Genomic DNA, 21,176 nt, shown 5'->3' on the forward strand with positions numbered 1-21,176 from the left:
ACCCTCGGATCCTGGCAAAGCGTACGAAGGGCTTCATCCACAAGAGATACATGCTTTGTGGAATCACAATGCTTTACCAGCTCCTCCCTCACTTTCTCCAGCTGCTTCTGCAACAGCCTGATCAGGGGAATGACCTGACTCAAGCTGGCAGTGTCGGAACTGACTTCTCGTGTGGCAAGTTCAAACGGCTGGAGAACCTTGCACAACACGGAAATCAGTCTCCACTGCGCTTGACTCAGGCACATCCCCACTCTTTTGCCTATGTCGTAGGTGGCTGTGTAGGCTTAAATGGCCTTTTGCTGCTCCTCCATCCTCTGCAGCATATAGAGGGTGGAGTTCCAGTGCGTCACAACCTCTAGTTTGAGGTGATGGCAGGGCAGGTTCAGGCGTTTTTGATGGTGCTCCAGTCTTCGGTAGGCAGTGGCAGAATGGAGAAAGTGTCCCGCAATTTTGCGGGCCACCGCAGGCATATCCTGCACACCCCTGTCACTTTTAAGATAATGCTGCACCACCAAATTTATTGTGTGGGCAAAACATGGCACGTGCTGGAAATTGCCCATATGTAATGCCAGCACAATGTTACTGGCGTTGTCTGACACCACTAATCCCCAGGAGAGTCTAAGTGGGGTAAGCTGATTTCACTCAGTTTCTCTAAGAGGTTGTCGGCGTTGTGCCTCTTACTGAAACCGGTGATACACAACGTTCCCTGCCTTGGAACGAGCAGGCGTTTCAGAGATGCTGCTACTGATGCTGCTGCTGCTGTTGCTGCGGAAGGCGATGCATCTACCCAGTGGGCTGTCACAGTCATATAGTCCTTAGTTTGCCCTGAACCACTTGTCCATATATCTGTGGTTAAGTGGACAGTGGGTACAACCGAATTTTTCAGAGCACTGAGGACACTTTTTCGTACTTCTCTGTACATCCCGGGTATCGCCTGCCTAGTAAAGTGGAATCTAGACGGGATTTGGTACCGGGACACAATACCTCCATCAACCGTCTAAATCCCACTCCACTGATGGCGGACACCGGACACACGTCTAACACCAACATAGCTGTCACAGACGCAGTTATCCGCTTTGCCATAGGATGACTGCTGTCGTACTTCGTGCTCATGGCAAACGACTGTTGTACAGTCAATTGCTTAGTGAAAGACGTAGCGGTCTTACTACTTCCCCTCTGGGAAGATGACTGACTCCCAGCAGCAACAGCAGCAGCGCCAGTAGTAGGCGTACCGCTGTAGGATCCTCCGGAAGAATCCTGGACTGAAGAGGACTCAGTCATGCCAGTGACATGGCCTAAAGGACTATCTCCGATCCAGATCGAGGAGGAAATTGACGAGGAGGGTGTTGCTGGTGTGGATACAACGGCACCAAGGGATTTAGGTGTCCCTGGTCTGCTGACGGTCCTAGCTACAGTTCCTGAACTAAACACAGAATTATGAAGGGTCTTCAGGTGACGTATAAGGGAGGATGTCCCTAGGTGGCCAAAATCCTTACCCCTGCTTATTGCAGCTTTACATAAGCTACATATGGCAATACATTTGTTGTCCGGATTGGGATAGAAATAATTCCAGACCGAAGAGGTGGATTTATTGGTCTTCTGCCCAGGCATGACGATGGGCTTTTTCATCCCATGGACAACAACTGTTTCCCCCCCTGGTGCCTCATTTAAGAAAACCACATCAGCATCCTCCTCGTCAACTTCCTCCTCAGCGCCAGCTACATCAATATCCTCCTCCCGGTGTACAACATTGAAACCTTCATTATCAAAATCTGGAACTGCACTGTGGGTGATCCTTCCAGCATATGCAGAGGGCGTGCTGCAAATGGTGGAAGGAGCCACCTCTTCCCGTACAGTGCTGGGAAGGTCAGGCATTGCAACCACCAACACCCTTGGACACTCCTTGGGGATTTGTGATGCCATGTCTTTAGAAGGCAGAGTTGTTTGCTGTGATTTTGATGACAGCTTAACTCTCTTAAATTTTCTAGAGGGGGGGGAAGAGGGCTTAGATCGTTGGGTGAAGCTGAACACGGGCCAGAGCCTAAGCCGTTCCTTGCCACTCCGTGTCGTAAATGGCATATTGGCAAGTTTACGTTTCTCCTCAGATGATTTTAATTTCTTTTTTTGGATCATTTTAGTGAACTTTGGCTTTTTGGATTTTACATGCCCTCTACTATGACATTGGGCATCGTCCTTGGCAGACGACGTTGATGGCATTTCTTTGTCTATGTCATGACTAGTGGCAGCAGCTTCAGCATTAGGAGGAAGTGGTTCTTGATTTTTCCCTACTTTATCCTCCACATTTTTGTTCTCCATTATATGCAGCACAAGAGAGCGTACCCCTAAACCACACACACTCGGCAAAGCCTTTAAAAATTATATGCGGCACAAGAGAGTACCACTGGACTGGAGTTATACGGCTGTACCACTGGACTTATACAGCAGTACCACTGGACTTATACGGCAGGATCAGTGGACTTTAACAGCAGTACCACTGGACTTATACGGCAGGATCAGAGGACTTAAACAGCAGTACCACTGGACTTATACGGCAGGATCAGTGGACTTAAACAGCAGTACCACTGGGCTTATACGGCAGGATCAGTGGACTTAAACAGCAGTACCACTGGACTTATACGGCAGGATCAGTGGACTTAAACACTTCTTATTTGTTAATACAAATGATATAGCGAAATATTAAAAAAAGGGGAATGTAAGCATTTTCATGTAAATATGGAATAAACTGCTAAAAAAGGTAGCTGAGAACATTTCAATATCGGGTGAGATCTCCCCTTATTATATGTGCACACAATCACGTTGATTGAATCACACATTTTATATTGTGACTATAAGGTGTACTGGCCGACACCTTTTCTGCTATACTACATAGAGACCATTTGCTATATACATAGTCATTTTTAGTGTCATGCATGCTATGTAATTTTAATAATAATTTTTGTTATATGCCATTTATCATTGTATTGTATCTGGTATACACGTGAGACCTTCCATTATTATTTTTCTTTGAGTTTTAATAAATTCATTTTCCTCATTGGACGCATCCTGTACCTTTGTTTATTTACTTAAGATTGATATGAGATTGGCAACCTCAAGCAGTAAATGCGACAAGAGGATTAGTTATATCATTGTTTGATATTTTTATAGGATTTCATACATGGTTGTAGCATTATAGCCTCATTGTTGTTAGCTGAGAACTACCCTAGCACGCCGCTGTAGAAATAATAGATCTATAGTATATTTATTTGATAAAGATTCTAGTTATCATTTATTTAGTGCATTCTACAAAATGACAGCTAGAATCTGATTGGTTGCTATAGGCAACATCTCCACTTTTTCAAAACCGCAGTTTAGTAAATATACCCCCAGGACTTCACTAGAGTTATTCTCCACATCACTTGGAGGAGAGACCTGTAAAATTGGCACATATAATATACAGTTGTATGCAAACGTTTGAGCACCACTAGTCATGTTGCATGTTACTGGAGTTACCACAGATTGAAAAGCAAAGTCAGTCAATGAAATGAGATACCTTGTCATACAGGGGTAAATGTATCAAGCTGAGAGTTTTCCGGCGGGTTTGAAAAACCAATCAGATTCTAGCTATCATTTATTTAGTACATTCTACAAAAGGATAGCTAGAATCTTATTGGTTGCTATAGGCAACATCTCCACTTTTCAAACCCGCCGGAAAACTCTCAGCTTGATACATTTACCCCACAGTATTTACTGGCACCTACCAATTAAGAGAAAGATCTAAGTCTTTACTGAAGCCAGCTACAGTGCTCATTTAGAGTTTATAGCAAATTCAGCTAAAGAACAAAAGATAAAAGGGACACAGCACTAATTAAACCATGATTACACTTTGACATACCGTACATAATAAAGTCTCTCGCAAATCACCAATACAAATAAGTTTAATGTAGTCCAAAAAACATATAAACCACTATAACTCTCCCATAATGTGATATAATCAGAATAAAATGCATTGCAAGCATATAAACAAATTAATAAACCTCATAAATTTATCTAAAATGCTAATATGGTATGTAGGACACTAACTATTATAATCAGAGTTGTCTAAAATGCCAAAGGAATATCTAGCAATACACAAGGGAGATAGGTAGTGAAAAAGTTCCAGTTTGAAAAACACGATAAAAAGCGGGACCATCCACTGTAAATAAATATAGATCCTTATGATAATATAAAACACTAATTCATTGGTAGATGGAAATGAGTGAACAAATTGTAAATATAGATATTAGATATAGATATATTATCCAACTGTAGCAGTAGTAATTATCCACGTTCTATGGACTGACGATTTCACTAGTCCGGCTGGTTTAATGGTGAGCTAAAGGGCTCAATTTAGAACAGGACTCATTTTGTACTCTATAGGAACAATAAAAAATCATGTTGCAAAAGATGCATAATTAAGGCATTTGTCAGGTGTAGAAATGCAAATATTTACGCAGCTTGACAGTGTTACTAGTAAATGCAAAAGTCACATTACCCTAATTATGCACAATATAATAATGTAATGAAGTGTCATGGACATAGGAGAGAATATTGTCTTTGCAGCGTTATTAACACTTAAGTGCAGAAGTTGCATTTTTCTTATAAAATGTAAATATATATACAAACATGGATGTCTTGTTTCATTCATTAGTCCAATTGGAAACTATAAATAAGTAATCTGAATAGGTGTCTGCATGTTGATGTAGCATAGCCAATTTTTAAAACTATTTTTACTACTTCCTACACCAATTAACCCTTTCTTTGTTAAGCAATCATATCCTACACTTGAAGGTAACACAGACATGTGTGAGTAGTATTATTCCTAAAAATTACTACAATTATTTTAATCCTTGCCTTTCATAATATTTAAATACTAGTACTTATGTTTAACAGTGAGCTTTCTCTTTTCTATTTCATGCACCCCGTATACCCAGAAAATTGTCAAATTAGAAAACTGCTTAGCCATCATAGACCAAATATTATCACAACCATATAGAAACACATTCATGCTCATTCCTAATAGTGATGACCAATCTCCTTCTCATACATTTTAGAACACAAGTTTATTGTCTTCACACACATGTACCGCTCGACTGTTAATCATATCCCTTAACAAGTGAAATGGAATCAGTAAATGAAAGATGGTTGGACTCTTGATCAACCAAGTTTTAGAAAACCATGCTCCAAAAATATGAATTTCAAAAGATGAACAGAGAGGTGATACTGTTTCTGGAATTGCATACATTATTTCAGCTTCTGCCGGAACACCCAGACCCATACTGTAAAACAAATAGCAGCATCAATTCTTATCTGTCATTTAAAGGAATTCCCTCTTAGCTTATTAATGTGCACAGTTTTAAGTGTTGCTATATGCCTACATTTTCCGCAAGGTTTAGACAGTTTTAAGTTACATAGCTGTGTAACAAAAGCCTAACACAGGCGATATCCCCATAATTTTGAATGGGGACAGCGGTCTAGGGCAATTTAACAAGCTCCAAAAAGCCTAGCTTTTCGGAACTTGAGCCTGTTGGCTAACGTCATCTGAAGATGGCATTAACCATTCTACTCTATGGGGAGAGCACTGCGGTGGAGGGATCTTCCTGCTCTCCCCTCTGGTAATGATGGGTAATGATATATGCGCATGCGCAGTACAGACTTGCGCAGATGAAAGGTAAGAAAAGTCTTTGCCGGGACAGACTACCATTGCATGTGCTGTCCAGGATGATTTTTGTAATAAATGGCTGCGAAATATCCCTTATCATTGCGGTAAGAGATGATATTTTACAAGGTGCATATGCGCCCATTAATAAATAGACCCCCAAATCTTATAAAGTCTCTACTTACCCCTGTAGCTACAAACCCTTAATTATTTCTAGCAACTATTACCAAAGAAGTTTCACTTGTAATATGTGTATTATAACTCTTTTACCACTTTCAGTTTTTCTCCTAATCTACAAAATTGAAAAAAAACCTCAGTTCATCTTGAACCTGTTTCCTGTGTAAGGATATCACTTATTCCATTTCATGACTCTCGCTAGTACTAATATCACACATTTGTACCATTATAACTAATGAGCATAAGAGCTTTTGTCACACCAAAGAACACAGTTTGAAAAAAACTATAACACCCATTGATCCTAAAATATCAATTCCAATGATGGTCATATCGATTTCAAGATTAACTCATAATATACAGCAAAACCCTTTTCTTAATTTCAACCTTCTGTCTACCTAACCCATTATATTGCCAATAATAAAATAATAATAAATTAGTAATACTGGAAGCAGGGGAAGAGTTGGTCACTCTTCCTAGGAAAAAAAATAGTTAAAAAAAAGCTTTTTTTTTTTAAAGTTTTTTAATTAATAATTACGGGCCTGATTCATTAAGGATCTTAACTGAAGAAACTTCTTATTTCAGTCTCCTGGACAAAGCCATGTTACAATACAAGGGGTGCAAATTAGAATTCTGTTTTGCACATAAGTTAAATACTGACTGTTTTTTCATGTAGCACACAAACATCAACTTTAAATTTCAGTGTACAAATAAGCTATCAAGTATTTGTGTGCTACATGAAAAAACAGTCAGTATTTAACTTATGTGCAAAACAGAATTCTAATTTGCACCCCTTGTATTGTAACATGGCTTTGTCCAGGAGACTGAAATAAGAAGTTTCTTCAGTTAAGATCCTTAATGAATCAGGCCCTACTTTATTAACAAGTGACATTAGTTACAATATTTTTTGTGCATTCTACTTGTACTTTATATTCCACATATGTAATGTTCGTATACTGCAGTGTATTGTGTCACTCAACACGGCCAGTGCCGTGCATGCAGACCATTCCTAAACCTGTATTCATCTAGAGACATTCCTTTTGCATCCCTTAATGAATCAGGCCCGATATGTCTAAATTCTTGTTTTGATCAAAATATGAACTAATACCTCATGTTTTCCTTTTGCCATATTGTCACGAACGCACAGCCTCTCCCAAGTACAGCAATCTGAACAGCTGGCCGTGACTGGCGTCACCTTAGTCACTTAGCAATGAATGCACCTTTTCTGCCACCACAAAGGATTTATTATGGTGTCCTTTTGTTCACCAGAACCACTTATTAATGTTTCACACTTAATTCACATACACATGTAGCATGAGCCTCTCTGAGCTTCGTAAATTCACAAAGAATCACGGAGAATACACTAGATTAAATTTATTTAATCTGAAAAATGTTTCCAAGGCTTATTTACAAAAATTAATGACAAGACATACAATATGTTACACAAATGAGTTTCAGAAAATAAGATAGGAAATAAAATCAGAGTTACTACTTACTAATTAAGAACTGGTGTGTGAGGGAACACAAATGAAAAATATGGGACATTTCAGTCTTGATAGACCCCCTCATGAAAATGCCACAATCAGAAGATTTTAAACCCTTTTTCCATATAGCCCTCACCCCCCACCTTTGGAGTTTAGCTGTTAGGACAGATTGATCTCCCAAATGTCACAGGGCTTTTCGAAGGGAGCTAGGGATGTCCTGAGATCGGAATGTTCACAAGACCTGATTTCCCACCTTTGCTCTTCTGGTTGGCTAGTTAGATGGTTTACAACTTTGGGACTTCAAACTCCTCTAAGACCCTTATCTATCCCGGGCCTGGCTAGTTTCAAAAGATTATTGACACTTGCATAAATTCAAACTCATGTCATCTAGCAAAGCACACGTTGAGATTACATTACAAGGTTACATACAATATACATTGTCATACATGAATTCAACAGATAATAACAATCAGTCATTAGATATACTACATAACCATCACACATATATGCACAGATTTGAAGCGGTAAGGAGAAGCGCTGACAACGTTTTGTTTAAATATATATATCGCATTTATATTGCCATGCAGCTGGTTATAATATGGCATTTATTAGCAGTTTTTGGTGTGGGACAGTCAAAGACCATACTAAAATCTAGATATGCTAGTGTTCAACCAATCTATTACCTTAGTCACACGGTCATTAAGGTCAATCAGATTCGTTAGACTAATGTATGACTCTCTGGTCTGTAGTTGCCAGCCTAATCTTTACTTTAACTTTTCTGTTATTTTGAAGTCCTCTAGAACCTCTCTGTTAATAGTGCCTGAATAATTCTGATAATGGTGTTACTAGCACCTCTTTAAACTCTTTAGTTTGCTTGGATATATCCTATCCTGGACCCATTAAATTGTCCGCTTTCAGTTTTGACAGTTCTCATAGTATCTTCTCTTCTCTTCTGTAAATAAACTTGTGTCTACCTCCTTTGTATCAATGTTCTTACATCGTAGGTGCAATCTCTTCCCTTCTCCTTCTGATAGGAATATTAAGCGACAATAAGAATTAAGATGATTTACTGTATTCTTGACTCCTACAATAAGACCCTCTTCCTCAGTCTTGAGTCTTTTCATTCCTCCTTTTGTTTTTCTTCTTTCACATACATTATTAAAAAAAAAATGTTTTGTCCCTTTTTCTGACTGTGCCATTTCCCCTTCAGCCTGGGCTTTGAACATTTAATAGTTTTCCTTGCCTCTTTCTGCCTAGCAAGATATACCATCATGTTACATGATTACAATTTAGCAACTGGTCTGCAATATACAGACCCCAGTGTTTTTAAATTGAGGTTACAACACCTGAGGTTTAAAGAGTTATTATTAATTATTATTACTTCTGTCACGTGTCAAAAAGCCCATCAGTTGGTCCACATAGAATAACTTTATTATATTTAAAAAAAAAGAAACAAAGATTTGTTCATATATGCCTAACCTCCGGAGAATCTGGCACATAAATAAATGATAAAATTAAATCATTCAGACAGCAAAGGCTAAGTCATTGTATTTATTCTGAGCACCAAGCACTCCGCCAGGTGGCAACGGACTTACCATATTCAGTAACATCCCTGCCAATCAGCTGCAGAAATAAACCAAGCCACATGCCAGTGTATTTACACTGCCAATGACCATTAAAAAAGTGAATGTATTTACATTTTGGTTGTACATGGTGGTGTTTGGGGGTATGTGCTGGGGGTATAAAAAACCAGCCACCTTCTCCCATTGGCCACAGATCTTTAGGATCCGACCCCCCCCTCCCTTCCACAATGTGTGGCCTCCTATTGGTGTCACATGGAACATGCACCATGTGACAGGTACCGTCCCATGTGTGAAGAGGAACATGAGTGTTGTAGGGAGAAGGAACATATAAAATAAAATGCAATATAAAGGTTTGTTTTTTGTTGCATTTTTTTTTTCATTATTAAAGATTTATCCTTTATAATAATAATAAAGTATCGCTGGGTTAAACAACACTAAAATAGCCTCTTTTTATATTGATAAATATATATTGTACCGAAGACCCCCTGTTAAGAATGGGCTGCTACTTATAGGCCAGTGCTGTGTGCTTGTTCCCCGGGCTAAAGTCTGCCAGCCAGCCCCTGCCCGAGCGAGGCAGGGTAGAAAGAAGCCTCATGATTTTCTCAATGCAACTCCATCTTTACAGAAGGTTTAGCTGTCTCTCAGGTGCCAATCAAATAAGAAGTCTGTGGAAGAAGTTGAAAACAAGTTTTATCACTGATTGATGACCCTCCTGCTAAGACCTAAGAAGCAATTTGTGAAGAGCAAATGTTACAGATGACAGAAGCTTTTTCCTGAGCCACTCCTGCTGGTTTCTGCTGGAAGCTTAAGCTATTCCCCTTTGTGAACAGCTGAGGAGGGCATTGAGATGTGAAAAGAACCATTCACTGATTATTGGAGAGAACAGTTAAAGTGTATTAAAGACCGTCAGGTCCCCAGCAAAAACCTCAACATCTGCAACCTCTCATCTTGGACTATATTATAGATCTAGGCAGTGCATATAAGGACACGGAGCAGAAATGGGTGAATTTCAGATTGGCAAGCAAAAATATAGAGACTGCATCTGAGATAACCGTTTGGTTGGCAAATCATGCCAGTCATTGGTATAGAAGTTATTACAGTGTTTGTGCATTATTTGCTAACTGTTGAGGAAGACTTCACAGTAGTCATCGCTGAGATTAAAGTACAGGAAGCTGATCTTAAATTTTCTACACTAGACGTCATGTAGAGCAAGTCTCCTGAAAACCCGCTTCTTTGACAATTCCTGCCAAGGTGTGGAAATGGCAGGTTCTTACATTTCCATCTTTTCTTTGTAAATGTGCTGCTCCTTCTTTCAGTACAGCTAAGGTGAGTATTAAATGTTTCCTCTGTAGCAAGTACAAAATTAGGCTGATGCAAAATGAATACAGTCTGCATAGTTTGCAGTCCTGGGGGTAAATCTATCAAGGTCCGATTTTGCAAATCCAGCGATTTTATCGTGAGAGTTGAAACTCGCAGATGTATGAAGCTGAGATTTCATGCAAAATCGGCAGAGTTGTGCTTCTGTAAAAATCGCTATTTGCAAAATCAGAAATCAAACTCCCGACTGTTTGCCACTGCAGCTATACAGCTCTCAAATGTATGAAGCTGCGAGTAAGCAAACTCAGGGGAGTTTGCTTAAAAACACGCCAGATACAGCACGCTGCTTGATAGCAGCTTGTTGTAGAAACACATCACTGTTACACTACCCTGGCAGTGTTAAAACTGTAAAGAATAGAAGAAAGTAAAAAAAAAACAAAACGTGGGGTCCCCCCTCTATTCCTGCTTAACCCTAGTGCTGCCTGAATACTGCTGGTCCCGTGAAAATCGGGGGGAAATTTTGCGTGGGGTCACTCCGATTTTCACTTTACCAGCACTAGGCAAACCAGCCAGGGTTGGCGGCACTATAGCAGGGGGACGCGCGGCAGGGGTCCCCCTGCCATAATGACTAACCAACCCTAGACTGTTCAGCCCTGGGCTGGATTCCCTAGGGAGTGGGGTCCGCCGAAAAAAATGAGCAGCCCCCCCCCCTAGAGACCCCCAGCCCAGTGCTGATAGCACTAGGGCTCATCCTACTACCCCTGGGCTGTGGGTAGTAGGGTAATACGGCGGTAAATAGTTAAAATAACAAACGGATGCCATTTTGTATTGTGGAACTACAAGTCCCAGCCAGCCAGGTTGCCCATGCTGCTGCTTGTATAACCACAAGCACCAGCATACCCACGGCAGCCAGGGCATGTTGGCACTTGGAGAACCGCTATTGGGGAAATCACCTAATACTGTAAATAGAGCTTACGCAAGTAGCGTAGCACATGCGCAATGAACTACGCTACTTGCGTAAGCTCTATTTACAGTATTATGTGATTTCCCCAATAACGTGGGAAAATCACATAATACAGTACATAGACCTTGCGCAATGAACGTAAGTTCATTGCGTACTGGACCTCCTACTAGGTAGGAGGTGTTTGCGGCGGCTCCAGCTTTTTTTGTTTCTTTAAGCAAGATTAAAGTGTCGGGATGTACAAATATGGGGCGCTCCTGGCAGAAAGCAAAGAAGACTACAATCAACAAGGGGCCCCTCCTGGGCGAAGCCAAGAAGAGATTTTTCAAGCCAAAACTTTTGGATGGTACAAATACTGTGGGAGCACCGGCAGCTGTATGACAGGGCAGTGTAACAGTGATGTGTTTACAACTCGCTGCTACAACACAGGAGAGTTTGCCAAACACAGGAGAGTTAGCTAAACTCGGGAGTGTTTACATCGCAGCAAATCGCCAGAGATGACCAGTGATTTTGAAGATCAGTGTCAAAATCGCAGCTTGATACATTTCAGGTTTTTTTTCACTAAAATCGCGGGTTAACACCCGCAATTTTCCGCGATTTTAACACGCTGTCAAAATCGGACCTTGATACATTTACCCCCTGGTGTGAGAATCTCAAATTACTATTGAGAACTGAATTTCTAACAACGGTTAAGGGTCCTGTGCTATGTAAACTGGGGGGTAGACATTTGCTCTGTGAATAGTGTGGCTACTGTTTATAGCACCATGTCCACTAATGTAAGGGTTTGGCGTAATCCTACAGACTCTGCTGTCATCCTGGTTATCTTAGTAACAGTGAGTTTCTAAGGCATTCCCAATACATTTCTGAAGATGAACACATGACTGATGCATTATTGCTATAAGAAATTGATTGCAGGTAAGTAAAGGAATATACGTTAGGCCTTGTGAGTTTGGAGCATGGCCTTATAAGATTGTTTCAAACTATGAACCAGTGCGCCCGTTCAAAAATTTGTGATACATTCTCGAAGATAGACTAGCAAATTCTATTTTAACTCAAGAAAGGTGAACAGGTTTGATCATTTTTGAGTTGGTTTGAACATGTTTCCGCTTGTTCAATCTTAACTGGCTACGTTGTGTAGTATATTTAAGTCTTTATCATGCAAATGGCAAAATGGATCTTCGAACTTTGGCCTAGAACTTGAATACAGTAATGTTTGCTGTTCATATTAAAAATATGTTACTAATACTATATAACATGTAGCCATTTAGGCTCGAACATTGTCAAACCCATGGATTTTATAGATTATTTTAATGCCTTTTAAGTGCAAGCTGTGAAAGTGAACTTCACAGCTGAGCAGTTATAAAATACACACCATACTGGAACAACCAAATCCACATTTTGATATTTTCAAGACTGCTTAAACTAAAAGTTGGAGTTTGTTCAAACTAGTTAGTTTGTTTTGAATTTCAAGCTTATTTCAGTAGTTTGAGCATGTCTAGTCAAACTAATGAAAATAATGTGTTTCATGTGGCTTTTATATTCCCATAACCAAGGTACGATATGTGCATAAGTTATTGCTTTGGTAAAAAATCATTATGTTATCATTATCACTGTAGATGACAGGCCACCTGACATAAATTCCAATTGCTGCTAGCTGCCAGGATTTGCTGTCAGGCTGCCTGTCAAATAATAGTTGCAGTCCCGATGATTCCAGCCCCACCGCCATGATTTAAAAAAAAAGGGGGGGGGGAAATCCTATCGATGCCTCTCCCCTAGGCTCCAGTGCCCTAGGCTGCAGCCTGATCTGCCTATTGGTTGATAAGGCCCTGGGTTTGCACCAGGGCAAAGAAACGAGTTAGGCGGAGAGAGGACGGTTGTTTGCAAAGTGTTTACTAGGCCTGGTTTTACAGAGCAGTGCAAAATGAGAATTTCTTTTGTGATGCAAGATTATTGAAATGAGACTAATGGGTGAAGTTGTTGTACTTTTCGTGGCATTCCCTGCTGTGCGGATGGGCGCACAGTCATTTACTGGTGCAAGAAGCAAAAGGACTTCTTGCCCCAGCTCAGGGATGCCAGTCTTCAGGTCTCACTCTGTACTTTTTAATGTGCCCCATTTTGAGCCTCCATGTTGCACTACAACAAAGACACATATTTCCAGGTGCATTATGAGCAGTATTGTAAAAAGCATCACACACACAAAAATTGCCGCAAATAATAAAAAACAAACCAGTTTCCCCTCACTCATGACTCATTTAAATAATAACTGAGCAGTATTGTAGGAGAAAAATTTGTTATTGAAAGGGGTGGCTCTAAACCAGTAGGGCGCTGGTCTTTGAGGTGACATTTATATATTGGCAGAGTCCACTTCTGGAGATTTCTTCGCACAGTGAGGCGTCCTTCTAGTTTCCAGAAGTGTCACCCGAGAGCGGAGAGTAGAAGTGAACCTTGAATAGCATCAAGCAGACCATATGGGGGCACTGATACATAGTCAAGGTGCTTTGCAGTACACACCAGGTGCCCTTCACATGTTACCTCTACTTTGTCTACTGGTATTTGCTTTGTGTTGTTGTAACATTGCCCACCTGCGGGATTCCACTTGAGTTGGAGGAGCTTTTTAATGAGCAAGGAATCTCAAATATTTATAATAACTCAGTGAGGGTTGTTTACTAAGCAAAGAAAATGCCTTAGTAGAGTTTTTATTCTAGGAATGTTTTATGCTCTTGATTAATATTATACATCGAGATGGAGTGAAGAAAGCTGTTGAGAAATTAGCAAAAAAGTTATGCATACCACCACTAAATAGTTTTGCTGCACCAATCCAAATTGGAAATGCCTTAATAAAAGCTATTCTTTCCCCTTGTTCATAATAGTATCCCATATACAAGACTACATTTCACTTTCGGACTTACTCAACAGAGTTATTGTGACTATCTTGCATGTAGCATTCCCCACTCTGCCCATAGTTGCTTATCAACGAAAGCAAAGAGTCTCCACAACAAATGCCATCTCGGCAGTCAATTTTGTTTTTCAACATCAAAACAGTCACAGTTTTGATGTTTTGAGCTCGCTCCAATTTTTTAATGTGCTACAAGATGATGTCTGTGTACAAACTACAAACATGAAGACAGCTTAAAAATTTGTCTGGGTAATTGGTGGATTAGAGCAATTTCTATGTGTAACTAGGTGCATGCTGTGACATCTGGCAAACCTTAAAAGCAATATGTTGCAATCCTGGTGGTAAATTTATCAAGCTGCGGGTTTGAAAAAGTGGAAATGTTGCCTATTGCAACCAATCAGATTCTAGTTATTATTTATTCAGTACATTCTACAAAATGACAGCTAGAATCTAATTGGTTGCTATAGGCAACATCTCCACTTTTTCAAACCTGCAGCTTCATAAATTTACCCCCTGGAGTTTACATTAAAGGTACTAAGAAGACAAGATTTACTTCTTTTGCTAGGGGCTGCACAGCTTTTCAGAATTGCAAATTAACTGTTTTGTTGTTTTTTTTACTCCAAATTCGATGTCAAGCAGTGATGAGTCAAGATGCACTTTGATTATGTGGGAATTACACACAAAAGGACAGTTTAATGTCATACTGGACTACATTGCCAACGCAAATGACTAATCTGTTAGTATAAGTAGACGGATTTGTGGAACAACATACATTTATAATGGTTGGCTTTGTCTACTGGTCTTGTGTCTTGTAGAATGTGCATAACATAGGATAGGGCGGCCTGACTCTACTTAGAAAAATGTTAGTTTAGAAATTAATTTATAATCTATTAAAAATTACTAAAATTATTCTTATAAATTATTATAGCTAGGGGGGTGGATGGCGACTGAACCATTTAGTCTACCGCTCTGGATCAGTCTAGTTTCTAAAGTCTGGAGGCATGAGAGGTTCATGTAGGAGAGTGGGAAAGCCATGTATAAATACCATAAGATATGGCAGCACTGGTATGAGTAATGTTGTCCACAGGCCCGGCGCTCCCATTAGGCAACGTTAGGCAGTTGCCTAGGGCGCCGGGCTCTGGTGGGCGCCACAGAATTAAAAGACAGATAGTTTTATACTGTAAAACTGTGCAGCGACCGCTGAGCATACCTTCCACGGCCGCCGCACAGCTATGAATCACCATCGCCGCAACGGCCTCCCCTCCAACAGCTGATGGGGCGCACCTCCGTCTCCTCCGCTCCCCCTCCCCTCACTGACTGTCGGACATGACATCATCATCAGGGCCCGACAGTGTCACTGAGGGACGGGACCAGGCAGAGAGGAGCAGCGTTATGGAGTTTAAGGTAAGGAAAGACCGGGGGGTGGATTTTTTTGGGGTAGTGGCAGATTTTTTTTTAGGGGGGGGGGGCAGATTTTTTTTGGGGGCGGGGCGGATTTCAAAATTGCGCCTAGGGCGCCAGGGACCCTAGCACCGGCCCTCTGGTTGTCCACCCTCATCAGGATGATATGGTGTGTTTGGGGAGTGACTGGATGGGTAGTTAAATCTCAGCCCTGTGCAGCTTCAATAGATTTGATCTGAAGTGCAATTTATAAAGTGATAAAAAATAAATATATAAAATATAATAATATATAATAAAAATAAAATATAATATATAATAATATAAATATACCACTGTATAATGTTTATAGCGACTTATGTAGAGATAGGTGTTAATTAGATAGGATGTTTGATATGTTATGTATATGATGTAACCAAAAAATCTCAATAAAAATACTTATTTCAAAACAATAAATGAAAATAAATAAAAATAATAATAATAAAAGAAAATAATAATAAAGGATAAATGCATTACGTAAAACAAAAACATGTATAAAGAAGCAGCATGAAAGCTGAAAGACATGTTAGGACTAAGGTGCATGAGATCTGAGGAATATTAGAGTTGGCCGTCAGGGCTGTATGATTTAAAATGCCAACATGAGCCTGCTGAGGAGCCCGCTGACAGCTTCGCTCTGTGCAGTACACCTGAGCACCACCTTGTCTTTCTGCTTATTGTCTTTAAAGTATTGCTGGCAAAACGGCAGTTTCCTCTGAGGCTGGTGACATTTACATGCAGAGAAAAAGGATCAGGTTGCATTTATTTGGAGTACGCTGGAAATTACATGCATTGTATATGATCTGAAAGCCTCCACTTCTAAGTTGTAATGACTAGTAAATAGATGGAATGTGAGCTGAGAATCTGTGATTATCTGGGATGAAGGCACTATGTATCTGTCACTTTTAGAGAAGGTCAGTCCTTATCTCATTTTAATTAGGGTTCCTAGAAGAAATGAGGATATATTTATAACTAATTAGTGGACTTTGCATTCCATTGCGGTTTTCTTTTTTTGTCATTTGAATGGTAATTGACTTGCACCTGCAACATTTAAGCACCGAAGGCATCTGGCAAAGATATAGAAATAATTGTATGGGTGAACTTAAAGGCAAAGGTTTACAGTTATTTTAATCTATGGAAATTATATCAACCCATATTCCCTAAACCATAATCCATTTCTTTTTATGGAACACTGAATTTACCCAAAGTTAAATATCTATAAGTTGCTTGATTTGTAAATTTATCTTTTTTTTTTTACTATATACTTTATACAATGAAAAACAATGGGAAAGATTTACCATACTGCGGTTTATTGTGCAGTTTGCAAACTGCCACTTACCGGATGCGGTTTTCAGATCCAGACCATAGTAATTACTAACCTGCGGTTCAGAGACTGAAAACTCAATCAGTATCCTAAGTGTTGCGTTTTACAAACACCAAGGGCACACCGCATGCTAACACCGAATCTGGTTTTACCCCTTCCATTATCTAAAATTTTCTCAATCAGGGGCTGTCTCTTATCTGAGAGCAATAGACCGCTCCTGATTGGCTGGCGGGCTATTAAGTAGCCGGGCTTGCCAGAGATAAACTCATTTCACGTGTTGTGGCACTACAAGTGCAAGTGTATACTAATGCACGCTTGGTTTGGAAAATTGGTGGTCACCAAATTGGATTTGACTATACTCCTATGATACAGGATTCCTGGATAAGGAGAGAGTTTTGCAGTAACTTCTCATAATTATTCTCCCTTTAGGGTATTGCTTCTGCCTGAAACTGATTAATTGTTGCAGAACTTCTGACGTGGGAATAATGAATACAAACAAAAACAGAACAAAACTTAGGGTATATAGGAAACAAAGAAAACAAAAGGAAATCACAATAAAAAATACAGTGTATGGGACAGTGGAGCATAAAGAGTTAAAAAACTAAGATACCTCAGATTTTGTTCATATGTTACTAACATTTTTAATTTTTAGGGTGAGGTGGGAGGAGGGTAGGAAGGGTAGGAAGAAGGGGGGCTGGTCAACATTGACGAGGAATAAAACCCTGAAGAGGTATGGAAAGCGAGATTTTGAAATTTCCAGCGTCTCCATTACATACCCATAACTTTCCTCAAGGATGTGTATATAGATAGATAGATAGATAGATAATTAGATAGACAGACTGTTTATCTTCCAAAGTAACCAGTGCACCTCTCTCCATTTAAAGGGGAAAAAGTATAGTTTCCTTTATAACATTCTGACATTTCAGTCCTGGATTAGAACCTTTTTCACAGACATAGAACAAACAACATCACAGTTCAGAAACAGTTGTAGTGAATGTATTCAAAGCAAGTTAGCAACAACTACAAATCTCGAATTCAGAACATAAAATTAAGTTCAAAGTCAAAATGTAGTTAATAAATATAGTACAAAGTTGCTAACGTTATATTGACGTTATTTCAAACTGAAACTTTGAATCAACACTGCTGCTAATTAGTAAATAATAAAATTAGCTAATAGTTGTGTCAGAGGGAGCTTTGTGAACTACATGCTGTTTACAAATACCATTAAAAAAATAGAAAATATCATGGACAAAAATGCTTTATATCACAAATATTCTATCAGGGGCCCATATAATAAATCACACTACTTCCGATAGCAACAAAAAAGAAAAAATATAATGTTGTGATGGTAAAAGTCCATAACTACAGAGTGAGAAACAATTTATGAATCGCAATGTAAAACTTCAGAACATTAGTATGTAAATTAAAAACATTAGTTTCCATATTATGCTGATAAAATCCCAGATAATGCTTTGCATCTGATAACTAAACCAGAATATGTATAAAAGAGTATAATTGCTTAACTTTACCATATATGTTAAATATGATAGGTGCATGTCCATTGCGAAAATGTGTCATAAACCTGCACCAATAGTATTAGTAATGCAAAAATAATATATATATATATATATATATATATATATATATATATATATATATATAAAAGCAACTGTACAAAAATATTTTATTTACAGTACACATGAATAACATCTTAATAAATGTATTTTTATTGAAATAAATGCAAATGTTTTATCATTTATGCCTTTATTATAAACCAATGACATTAGTTGAATAGTTTTTTTGTTTTTTTTTCTGTGCGTTCTTTTGAGAATTTATATTCCACATATGTAATGAATCTATCCTGCAATGTTCTGTGTAGCAGAACAGAGCAGACCCAGACCTGTATTCATCACCACATGTATCTTCACATCCCCTCCTTGTTGAATTCGGGTGTACGAATACTCGTCTTACGTGCGTTTTAATCTTTATAAAGGATCAGTGGGAATTGTAAATCGGGGTACCTTGGTGGAGGGTGGCAGTGCATTTTGCAAATTTTGCTTTGGATGTGAAGCCAGCAGCAGAAACTACATAAATTAGGCAGGGCCTCGTGCCAAGGACCCTATCTATTGGGGAGCTGAGCTGCCATCTAATTATTAGTTCTACAGATACTAACGTCATCAACAGTTATTAATCTTATTCTAAGAGATATAATCTTGTAATGTAACAAAGATGATGCCTTTTACTAAGGCTGTCAAGTGCAAACCATTTTTAACCTAATTTGCTTTAATGATATTTTATTAAGTAAGTATTTTATTGTTTTCGAGTAAATCCCTACAATTGAAAATATGGGGCCTGATTCACAAATATCAACTTTAGATTTCAGAGTACAAATAAGCTATCAAGTATGTGTGTGCTACATGAAAAAACAGACAGTATTTAAAATTATGTGCAAAACAGAATACTAATTTGCACCCCTTGCATTGTAACATGGTTTTGTCCAGGAGACTGAAATAAGAAGTTTCTTAAGTTAAGATTCTTAATGAATCGGGCCCATAGTGATTAAACTTTGATGCAATTTTTTTTTGTCTCCTTTCATCGACAGGGCAATAACATGTCTACGCTACTAGAGATTAAAAGCAGTGTTCTAAGGCAAGTACAGAATCGTCAGTCTTTTCGTCGAAGAGCGGAGACAGAGTCCGGAATGTCAGCGCAAGAGACCGGCAAGGCGGCAACTGCTGTCAGGTAAAAGTATTAAAGTTTATCATGAGTAGAGATGACCGTGCTTGTGCTTTACAACCCTTGCTGGCTTAAATAAAGAGTTAGGGCTTTCTGTAAGAGGTCTGGAAGGAAAGACACAGGTGATGTGTACTCTCTGCTGTCATAAAATATTGATGTCAGCCCTGGATTATCAAACCGTGCACTTGTGTCAGGAAGGCTGATAGCATCAAGATAGCTGTACTCCCGGGGGATTGTCCACATTGGACAGAGGGATGTGAGTGCTTCACAGATTTAACATGCAGCAGAAACCTACTGTGGACTTTTCTTTACAGAGATCTATGCTAAGTATAGTACATGTCTGACACAAGATAAATTGTAACAGCAGCTTCTTGGTAGAGATTTATATAAGCAGAATAGAATGTAAAGTGGAGTAGAATATGAAAAAACAACAATACACTTATAATTGCAATTTATTTTTTTTAAAAAAAAGCTTTTTTTATTATCATTATTCAGAAACAAAGCAGAACAATAATCATAATTGCAGAAAACACATTATTGTTTGTTTAAACATAATACGGATATATAAAATAATTCAAACATGGTCATAGGTATATAACATCATGTTCCATATTATAATATTGCCATCTTATTGTTGTTACAATCAAGTAAGAAGGAGTTGTTGAAAATTGTTGAACACCCCCAATACCAGTTCAAGATGAGAGGGACAGCAGTGCTTGGGGATGCCGGACAGAAGAAATCCCTCCCCCTATATGTGAATGGGGGGGGTCATTATCAATCATCATCATCAGCAGCAGCTATTTATATAGCGCCACTAATTCCGCAGCGCTGTACAGAGAGCTCACTCATATCAGTCCCTGCCCCATTGGGGCTTACGGTCTAAATTCCCTAATATACACACACAGACAGACATACAGAGAGAGAGACTAGGGTCAGTTTGTTAGCAGCCAATTAACCTACCAGTGTGTTTTTGGAGTGTGGGAGGAAACCAGAGCACCCAGAGGAAACCCACGCAAACACAGGGAGAACATACAAACTCCACACAGATAAGGCCATGCTTGGGAATCGAACTCATGACCCCAGTGCTGTGAGGCAGAAGTGCTAACCAATTAGCCACCATGCTGCCCTAACTCTTATTTCATACCAGGGCGTTTATGACAAACAGCGAGATATCTACGACTTAATGTCTGACTGAAGAAATTCCCTCGCGAGTGTTGCCTCCAAACAGTCCTTTTTAAATATGTAAAACAGCTTATCCTTAAAAGGGTTGAATGGTGAAACCCCCGGCTGGGACCATACCTGTAAAACAGTTTTTCGCCGCCGCATTGAGGGCCAAACTGAGTCGTCTGCCACCCTTAAATACTTATTGACCCTGAGGGAAAATGCCCAAAATGGTTCATTCTGGTGTGAACAGGAGATAGTTTATTAGTTATGTCCAGAACAATTTGTCTAACTTGAAGCCAAAAGGGTCGTACTAGTGGCCTCGCCCAGAGGCAATAAAACATATCCGCTTCTCCTTCTTGACTTCTCGGACAATTGTGGGAGGATGATGAACAGTAGGAAGATAAATAA

General features: G+C 39.3%; 1 protein-coding gene across 1 annotated transcript in view; it reads left to right on the plus strand.

Annotated features, from left to right (window-relative positions):
* The window catches only part of BAIAP3 (BAI1 associated protein 3), a 216,230-nt gene that overhangs the window by 38,723 nt on the left and 156,331 nt on the right, over positions 1 to 21,176 (plus strand). Inside the window, exon 2 of the mRNA XM_075179602.1 lies at positions 19,471 to 19,610. Coding sequence (XP_075035703.1) covers positions 19,480 to 19,610 — 131 coding nt within the window. The 5' untranslated portion in view covers positions 19,471 to 19,479. The remainder of the gene's footprint in view (positions 1 to 19,470; positions 19,611 to 21,176) is intronic.

The sequence above is a fragment of the Mixophyes fleayi genome, chromosome 7, assembly GCF_038048845.1.
Source record: "Mixophyes fleayi isolate aMixFle1 chromosome 7, aMixFle1.hap1, whole genome shotgun sequence".
In the NCBI taxonomy this organism is placed as follows: domain Eukaryota; kingdom Metazoa; phylum Chordata; class Amphibia; order Anura; family Limnodynastidae; genus Mixophyes; species Mixophyes fleayi.